This window comes from Mytilus galloprovincialis, chromosome 9 (genome assembly GCF_965363235.1).
Source record: "Mytilus galloprovincialis chromosome 9, xbMytGall1.hap1.1, whole genome shotgun sequence".
Classification (NCBI taxonomy): Eukaryota; Metazoa; Mollusca; class Bivalvia; order Mytilida; family Mytilidae; genus Mytilus; species Mytilus galloprovincialis.
Window position 1 is genome coordinate 53,233,317 of NC_134846.1, and position 10,646 is coordinate 53,243,962.

At 31.6% G+C, this 10,646-nt stretch overlaps 1 protein-coding gene across 3 annotated transcripts in view; it reads left to right on the top strand.

Annotated features, from left to right (window-relative positions):
• Nucleotides 1–10,275, top strand: part of LOC143045284 (uncharacterized) — a 33,190-nt gene extending 22,915 nt beyond the window's left edge. For 2 of the 3 annotated variants that reach the window (XR_012968922.1, XR_012968923.1), the window contains 3 exons: nucleotides 173–280; nucleotides 5,802–5,952; nucleotides 6,885–10,275. Coding sequence is in view for 1 of the 3 variants with exons in the window: in XM_076217666.1 (XP_076073781.1) it covers nucleotides 173–280; nucleotides 6,885–6,932 (156 nt within the window). In the remaining 2 variants the exon portion in view is untranslated. The remainder of the gene's footprint in view (nucleotides 1–172; nucleotides 281–5,801; nucleotides 5,953–6,884) is intronic. The other variant, XM_076217666.1, reaches the window with a different exon arrangement.
• Nucleotides 10,276–10,646: the final 371 nt, after the last annotated feature.

The following is a 10,646-nucleotide window of genomic DNA, read 5'->3' on the forward strand; positions in this document are numbered from 1 at the left end:
TACACAACTCAACAGGTCTAAAAGATACAAAAAGGTCAAAATAAAAAAGTAAAAAAAACTTGCACTTGATTTTATTATTGTGTTTGCATCCTTTTTCTAGCTGTTAAATTTTGGCAAGTAAGTTGTCCTCCAAATTGCTTATTATATAAAATATTTTTGTCATTGGTTGTAGCAAGATTCCAGTGTGACATCAATACTTATGACAAATAGCAGTAACAGGGTGGTACCTGAGAATTCTTATAATAATCCATCTGGAAACTCAAACACTGTTGTATCTCAAGTAAGTTACTAAAATATATTATTCATCATTAAGATTTCTGAAGTTTCCAAAATGAAATGTTTAAAGCAATGAAGACAGCACATAAAACAACCATCAAAGTAATGACTAATGAAAATATTCTGACCTTGTTCAACGAAAATGTGATTTTAGAAGAAAGTCATGAACATGTTTATGTTATCAAATTAAGAAGTTAGGAGATAAATAGTGATTGATTGATTGATTAGTGATTTAACGCCACTTTCTGTAATATTTTGCTATTTCGTGGCAGTCATTTTGTATACACAAGCTTGGCCGAATTCACTTGAAACTCTACAATCGACTTCAGAGTTAATAGATTATCACGTGAACGCACCAGAGTTGATATTCGGAACAACTCTAGGGTAAGGCCCTGACCAAGCATAAAAAATAAAATATTCTCATTGTTTTGACGTCATTCAAGAGTTACTCGAGTTTAACCCTGGCTCAGTGAGGGTTGGAACCAGGGTACGCGGGGTTAACTCGAGTGGTTCAAGTAAAATCGTATTGTTGAAACCCGAGTAAGTAAAGTTAACTCGAGAGTTTCAAGTGAACTCGGCCCTTATCGCTATTTAGTCCAAACCGGGAAAAACAGTCATTTATACAACTTCCTGTTTGAGTCAGGCAGCCGAAAATAGAGGTCATCAGTAGTGAGCTGAGGGAGGAAAAACTTTACACAGCGATCATCAAGAAACTTTGATAGAGTATGATCCACTTTTTCGAAATTGAAACTGAAGTAAAAAAAATATTTTGTTTGAAGTATTTACGGTAGTTTAAACAGGTCTCATTAAAAAGTATCATGCATGGTGAATTGTTTAAATAGGGTCCTAGATTATGGCAATCCGTTCTCGTCAAAACTATGTTTAAAACATTTTTCAAAAATTTTACACACTGAGAATTTAAAAAAAAAACACACTGAGATTAAAAAACCTAGAAACACACACTGAGAATAAGAAATTACACACTGAGATTTCATAAAGACGCACTGAGATTACAAAAAATGAAAAACACACACTGAGAATTGAAAATTACACACTGGGAATTGAAAATTACACACTGAGATTTCAAAAAGACACACTGAGATGAAATAAACTGAAAAACACACACTGAGAATTTGAAATTACACACTGAGATTTGTGCGCACTTTTTATGCGCCCATATCTAATTTGCATACGTAATCTTAATCTATTACAAGCTTAAACAACTAGGGGACATAACTCGTTAGTTCTTCAATCTGGTGACAAATGTTTTATAAAATACATAAGCAATACAACGTTAAAGACTAAGAGAACAAGAAAAATACTCACTTACTCTCATTACAAAATATAACCAGAGACATGTATTATATGTCTCTGATATAACCAAATGTTGAAAACTTTATTAAAATTATAAGAAATCATCGGAACAATCTACAAAAAGACAAACAATGCAATGACATGTTCACCCAAGTGTCTATTATAACATATAAACGTAACAACAAAAATATAAAAGATTACCTTGCGAAATCAGGATAACAGTTGAAAGACTTTTGAAAAAGGACCTATGCTTAAACAGTTTTAAGCAAACAATCCCGATATGTATATGTTACAGGCATTTTCTAAATTTAGGCATTTTGTAAAATGACTGAATTTTTAGGCATTTTCTAAAATGCCTAAAGTTGACAGGCATTTTGTAAAATGCCTAAAAAACCCTAGTCATTTTGTAAAATGCCTGAAATTTTTAATGAAAATTACACAAAATGCCTGGTCTGTTTCAGGCAAATTGTGTAAATATGCAATACATGAATTAGATTATAGTGTATTATAGAAATATATTGTAAACCTACAAAAAAGTTTTGATTAAAATAAATTTAAGATTATTCTTTATAAATCTAGCCTGCAGGTTAAGTTTTTATGTTTTACTAGTTTTAGTGTCTATAACTAGAAACTCCATAGAGCAAAAACGTTGAGTAAGTACTCACTCTGTATTTCATTAATGATCTTCTTTTCATCATGGCAGAAGGGTATGTTGTTCTTACACCAGAACAAAGATTTACAAACCAATTAATTGAAAATTCTGATTCTAATCAGAAAAGTATTATATGGAACAGAAAAAAATATGAAACTATTTTGAACAAAATTAAGATTGGATTAAAAGGACATTCGTCGGATTATTATCATATGCAAAGGTAGGTGCATTTCTTCTGTTGAGTTGTAACTTATTTTCAAAGTTTTCATAACAAGCGTTAATAAGAAAATCTGTAGGCTCCTATGAATTGCTCATCTTGCAAAATATTGAAAACAAAAATATGATGCACTCATTTTAACAAATAGTCAAATGAAAAAGTACATGATCACATATGAAAATTGAGTTGACAACTTCTAATAACATTAATTATAAATAAGAAGATGTGGTATGATTGCCAATGAGACAACTCTCATTAAGTTGCCTTATAGGCCTATTGCATATGAATTAAATATTTGCCACTTGAAATTTAGCATGCACCAATTCATTAACAAAACATTGAGACTCTTTGTTTTTCTTTCTTTTTTTCTGCTACTAAATTATTTTTTAAGCTAATAAGGCCACCATTGAAAAGTTACAAATTAACAAATTCATATACTTTGAAATTGCAGATTTGATGTGTTACACTGTGGGGATGTAGAAAAATTGATTAAAAAGCGGTAGTCATTGACAGATCCTATCCTTTTTTATGCATATGCAGAGGAAATATACAGCATTATAATGAGAGTACATTTGAACACTGGACATGGTGGAAGAGATAAAATGTTGAAAGAGGTCAACAAGAAGTACGCGAATGTGACAAGGCATGCTCTGAATTTGTTTAAAAAAATGTGCGAAGAATGTCAACTCTAAAAAATTAAAATTGCCAGTAAAGGTCTAGTTGTTAAGCCGTTGATAAGTAAGGACTTCAACAGTAGAGCTCAGGTTGATCTAGTAGACATGCAGTCTATGAGAGATGGTGATTTCAGATTTATCATGCATTATCAAGATCATCTGACCAAGTTTGCTATATTGCGAGCACTTACATCAAAGCACACCTCAGAAGTCGCCTATCAGCTACTGGATATAGTTTTACTTTTTGGTGCCCAACATATCCTGCAGTCGGATAACGGACGTGAATTTACGGCCAATATTATCAAAGAACTGAAAGACATGTGGATTATTTATTTGATATTGAGTACATTCCTTTCAGTTTTAGTCTTTTAGGCATTTTGTAAAATGCCTTACAATTTTTTCAGGCATTTTATAAAATGCCTGAAAAAAATAGTCAATTTGTAAAATGCCTGAATCATCCAGGCATTTTAGAAAATGCCTAAAATTTTCAGTCATTTTACAAAATGCCTAAATTTAGAAAATGCCTGTAACATATACACCGTTAGCAATAATATTAATCTGAATTATATTGGCAAATAACTTATGAATATGAGTTAGCAAAAAACAATTTTAAGTCTTGAAATTTATTATGAACATTGGTTGAAGGAACCGAGTTTCATTATAATGACAAGAGTTCTAGAGACCATGATATTAATCTGTTGAATTATTCATCGCATGAATATTCATTAGTAATTTGCATATTAATCTCAATGAGTATTTTTGAAATCTCAGTGTGTAATAAACAATTCTCAGTGTGTGCTTTTCAATTTATTTAATCTCAGTGTGTAATTGACAATTCTCAGTGTGTGTTTTTCAATTTATTTAATATCAGTGTGTCTTTTTAAAATCTCAGTGTGTAATTTTAATTTCTCAGTGTGTGTTTTTCATTTTTTTTTTTAATCCCAGTGTGTAATTTTAAAATCTCAGTGTGTAATTTCGATTTCTAAGTGTGTTATTTTAGGTTTTTTAATCTCATTGTGTAATTTTTTCGAAAAAAGGGTTTAAACATAGTTTTGACGAGAACGGCTTGCCATACTAGATAGCTTCAACTGGATGAAAAAGTTGAGTAATTTTATAACTTATCCGGAATGGAATAAATAGCGATTAGGTTTATTAGTGGCGGAAACTGGAGTGCCCGAAGAGGAACACTAATACTGACAATCCTAGTCTTTTAAGATTGGAGTCGAGTGCACCTGGATTTTAATTTCAAAGTTAGTCTTGATAACCAAGATGTATGGGAATATACTTTGAAAAAAAAGCGGCTGGATGTTCGAGACTATTTCAATGTCAAATAAAAATGTCTTAATATCAGCCTTCCGATTTCGTCGTGAATATTCTATAACAGTAATATTATAATCCTATGTATTTTAGACTAGAAGTGGTAAAAAGGTACTGATTTTGATTTACTACATTATTATTTCTTTTACCTGAATCTGATTAAAATAATACTCTGATTATAACTCGGCGTTATATTTTATTTTCTGAAAATTAGTACAACTCTCCATTCTACACTCCGTTTTATTCTCTGTTCTAATATCCATAGCATCAATCTAGAAAGTAGAAGAGAGCGTTGTTAGTGTGGACACATGCTCTGTATTTCAATCAGATAGTTATTTCTTGTCAGCGGTATATTCAAACCAAATATTTGAAATCCGAACATTAAAATTAAAAAAAACAATTGCCCAAAAATAACTCCATAAAGAATTCAAAACGCGCCGTTGAAACACATGTGCATCGTGGGTTCATCTTAAAATGTAACAATTTTTTCATCTTTCGTGTCAACTGATAATTTCTTACGTGTCAATTTTTAATGCCTATACAAAAATCAATGTATACCTTGCTGTGATTTGCCACATCTACCATGCAGAAATTGCATTGGACTAGCGAATTTCATTTCAACTACACATGCGATGTAAAACTTTATTTAACAGAACTTTGCGCTCGAAAACAAATGTTTGAAATCCATGATAACATTTCAAAATCACAATATAAAGAAAGAAATTGATTTTTGTTGGGGGTGCGTCTTGCGTCTAGAAATTTCGTCCACACATAAGATGTAGTCTAACAATGGCAAATAAGAGGGTACTTCTATAACCACAGAGTACGTTAATAAATATGATAGTAGAGGTTATCAAAGAAACATGGGAGCATAATTATATACGTCATTATGAAGACAATGCATTTTATTATACTTCGCGTTAAAATACAAGATTTTGATTGGCTAATATGATTTCGACAATTTAATTATCCCATGGCTCAGCGGTAGACAATTTTTCGAATAATAACGTCTCGTGCAGATCAATCAAAATGCGATAATTCAAAGGACAATATATTGTTTTTACATCGATAAATTAAATATAATGCTCAAGTTCTTCGTTTTGGTCTCGTGTCTGGGTTTTTTCTAATACCTGTAACGTTATGTACGTGATGTCATGGCTAAATACTCAATTAAAAATCAAACAGTAAAAGACAAAAATGATGGAACATTCAGTACAATAAATTAAATAACACATAGCTGAGAGGGTGATAGAGCAGATTGTTTAGTCTAAAATTTATATAAAGTTAAACTGGTATTTCTGATAACAGACAAAAATGTGTTCAACTAAGGCTTTGCTATGTCTTATTTCAGTCAGTTTACGGTTTAACAAATACAGTGGCCACTTATAGCGATGGAATTCTGACGGCTTCGTTGACAAGAAGCAACACGAATCCTAACCCGAATGTTTTTGATCTTACTACTAACTACTATGTACTGTTTGCAAAAGGGACAATTTTAGGAGGTACTTTTCCATTTCCTTAGTTTATATTTCGTTTGTATATGATTTATTTTTTTACTTTGTAAAGACTGTACGGTAACTATAGCTTATATCTACGTAACGTGGTTTCTGCTGGATATTGGTCACATTGGCAATCATGCCACATCTCCTTTTGACATCGCGATGTTCGTGAGGGCATTCCGATATATTGTTGCCAAAGAGATTTTACTTTCGTTTTTGACTGGTAACCGATCGTATAAATACGCGCTAACGTGGACATTATCGAGTGCAAAATAACATAATTAATAATATGAAAATGTTTTGTTGTTAGAAATATATATATAAGTATAAAATCATTAATATCTAGACTATGCACATGTACAGAATAATTGTGTTAATACATGCGGAAGAATATTGCATACTTTTTACTTGTATATTTTGTTAACAACGATTTTTTTATGAATAGCTGAATATTTTTTTCATAGTGTTTAGAGATTGTCTGTTTAACTTTACGCCAGCGACAAATAAAATTCATTTTAGAGACTATGATACAAGTATGTAAATACGAAAAGAGTATGAATATGGATGAATATAAACCTTGCTTTGTACTGAACTGACATGCTGATCCGGATTTTTTTTAGGTAACAGACATGTCACCTTAGCCGGACACATACATCTGACTCCGAGCCGAACAACTGAACCGTTGTGTTGTTTTAAACGAGGAATTCGGTTCGGAATAGAGATATCTACTTTTGCTTTTGCTATAGTGTTGATATAGTTATTCGTGCTTCAACTCAACATTTTTATTTATGGCAATAGTGGTTTAATATTTGTACATTGTCGTCTAAGTGCATTTTAAACGTTTTACTTTTAACATTTTTATCTTTCGATTCTACACAAGGGCTTTATGCACTGGTATACATATTTATTTGTTGTTTTTTTTTTCTAAATTCCAGGGGAAAAAAGGCAGCATTCTTTTACAGACAAAACCAAAGAATTGGTAGACTTTCAGTCGACAAAGGATCTCCATGGGGGTGTGGCGATGATAAAACCTTTCACATCCATATTGATCATGTTATGCGTCTCTCAAATTGTACTGTTTTCCATGTAAATACTATCAACAAATAGACAAAGAAAACGTCTGATTATTAGAGTATATCATTTTGGCTTTTCAATATAACACACATATACAATCACAAGACACATATACAATTCCAAGAGTTCGATCTGCTCTAGCTCAGGGAATCGTATTGCTTGATGATTGATGCAGTCTGGTATATAGAAAAACCGTGCATGTGCACCCCTCTGTTAAGAAAATAACAAGCTTTTTAAAAGACTGTTCTGAATGATTGTGTGTTAATTACAGAACATAAATTGAACAAAATAATGACGGGTATGTGTTCTAAATCAATTATAAATTTGGCGGGAAAGGATTCTCACCAGAAATTTCGTACATTTACCATTGATACCATTTTCTTTCAAAAACCATGAAAAAATTACAATGATTTTATAAGATTTTCAAAAATGGCTTTTTTGAAACAACACGCAATAAGATCATGGAAAGAAAATTATGGGTGAGCGGGCAAAATTTTTATGTGTACTATGATAAATAAAACAAGAGGATTCCGAATAGCTGACTTAAAAGTAAAAAAAAAAAAAAAACATCTTTAAGGTGCAAGACCACCAAATCAAAATCCGTATCTATTTGACCAAATTTTATAATTTTTACACCTTTCTCAATATTTTACCTTAAGTTTGACTTCGTAGAAACCAGGTATACTTTTATGAATTGTGACTTGGATGGAAAATTGTCTCATTGGCACTCATCCATTATATATATATATATATATCCTGAATCATACATGTATCACCGTTTAACATGTCAATTTTTTTGAAATTTTGAAAGTTTTATAACGAAGAACTAACGTTCTAAAGCCAAGTACTACTAAATATAACCCCCATATACTATAGAGCGCATTTATTCTCAATTTTTAATGTAAACTCATGGACAAGTTAATTTTAGCTCAAAATGGTCTAAATATATTTCTCTTGATTTATAATTTCACTTTCAAATATATGCGTATGTATGTAAAATTCATGAGTACGGAAAGTTATAAACCAGGAGTGATATTTAGATACGGTAGATATACTTGTTTCATTTAGCAGGAATAAATGGGCGGCATCATCTTGTATAGCTTACTTAGTTTATTTTGGGATATTATATGCTTTTAACAATTTGCTAACATTTTGTCTTAGATATAGATTTATGTAATTCGTTGAGACTATTGAAATATTCAAGAAATGAGATAAATTTATTGATTTATTTACAAATGAAAGAATCTGTGTAGTGACATCATTTTTGTAGATGACGTTTATAGAAAATATTGCAACATTATCATTATTTTTGACACTTTTTATGTGTTGGTCCTATAAATGACCCTGGTCCTATATATAACCATGATGGTATTTAGTGGTTTGCACATGTGATAATTTTAATCTCATTTTAAAAAAAATTATGCTGTCGCAATAATGTAACAAAGTCTGTAACATTAGGCCCGAGAACACAGTTATTTCGTAGTGCATTTCTTTTAGACAAAAAATTCAAATTTAAAAAATCGCACCTGCTCTATCTCAAAAAGATCTTTACAGTGTAGTATACTACTATTGGGACAAATAACATCAAAATTATAGACCCTTCTACCAGCTCTAACTCAAAATATTGACAATTCTGTGTTAAGGGTGTCTAAAAATCAGTTTGACAGCTTCAGACGTACTAATATTTTACCTTTTTTGACTGGACCAAATCACTACTTAACATAAAGATTCAGCATCCAATTTTTTTAAACATGTTATTTCATCCCCTTACTTAATATTTCATGCATTAAATATCAAGAAATACATTGGGAAAGTGTAACACAACGAAAATCAAAGGACGATAACTGTGTCCTTGGACCAGTACAATCGATTGGTGTAAGTACGATAATGATTATACATCAGTGTCAAATTTGTATACAAGTTCTCTTTTTATAAAGAACATGAAACTAGAGGTGGCCTGAATCAGATGAAGATACTAACAAATTCAAAAGAACTTTTAGAGGACATACAATCTAAGACTCTCTCATCTTGTAATGGTATTAAAACGTTTGACTTTTCTACACTTTACACACAAGTATTATCCATTCCAAACTAAAAGGCATATTGAAAGAGTTGGTATTACTTTGTTTCATAAAAAAAGGATGGCGAACGTAGGTGACAAGTATCTTGTCTTGGGGAGGGATAAATCCTACTTGGTAAAGAATCAAACAAAAAATTCTCTGAAACTCACATTATCAAGATACTAGATTTCTTGATTGACTACATATTTGTTACGTTTGGAGGACGTGTTTTTCAACAGACTGTCGGCATTCCAATGGGAACCAATTGTGACCCTTTTCTTGCCGACTTGTTTCTTAATTATTATGAGGCTGACTATCATACAGGAACTTCTAAGGTGAAGTTGAAACCCTCAATTCGTAAATTTTATGGACGCCATCACGAGTTGGTTGACTGTTATGGAACAACCGTTTCACAGATTATATCGGATATGTTCCTTATGTCGTAACTACAACCAACTTCTCTTTTCACCACGAATGTGATCTACCAAATTAGACTATTTACCGGGTTTGTAATAACATGAGCAACACGACGGGTGCCACATGTGGAGCAGGATCTGCTTATCCTTCCGGAGCACCTGAGATCACCCCAGTGTTGGTGGGGTTCGTGTTGCTTAGTCTTTAGTTTTCTTTGTTTTGTCTTTTGTACTATTATGTGTATGTTTGTATTTTTATTTTTAGCCATGAAACTGAAATGAAAGAGTGTCGAAGATACCAGAGGAACAGTCAAACTCATAAATCAAAAATAAACTGACTACGCCATGGCTAAAAATAAAAATACAAACATACACATAATAGTACAAAAGACAAAACAAAGGTATCTTCGACACTGTTTCATTTCAGTTTCTAGGTATACATGCATCATGTATGTATTGAACAGATCTTTCAGTTCATCAACCTTCTTGTGCGGATTGTATTTATTTAATCTTTTTTTAAATCTCTGTTACACAGCTATAGTTATGTCTTCATTGCTTAGTTTTCGTCAATACAAAACAGTCATTAGACATCCTATTGTTTTCATGCATTGAAATTAGTTTTGCTGTAAAATATATTTTGATATCTAATTAGATAATATACAGTACTATTAGCTGTGAGCAACAATTCATAATTTTATATATATATCATTATATTATTGCTAACGGGATCGATGTTTAAATTTTGAATGTTCATCAATAAAATAGTCATAAAGCTTTAATTTTGTTTTCCTCTTAGTAATGTTAGTTTAAGGTAAAATAATGTCGATCTGGTAGAAAAAAGTCATTCAAATAAAATAAACCTAAAAAATGTTATAGAAGCATAGTTATGAATCTAGACAGATGTGTTTGAATTTTGTTGAGTGAAATAGACTAACAATCATCAAAGATTGTTCAGATATAAATACGACGCACACAAGACTAAGTAATGTAGGAGAATCTGATTTCAGTTTCCGTACGGGATCAGTGGTGGAAACAATGGACTTTTTTAGACGATTAATGCATTTGAATGGGGACATTTTGTTGTAACCCCTCTTTATTTCTTCTGGGTTTTGAACCCCTCCCTCCTTTAAAAATGACTGGATCCGCCTCT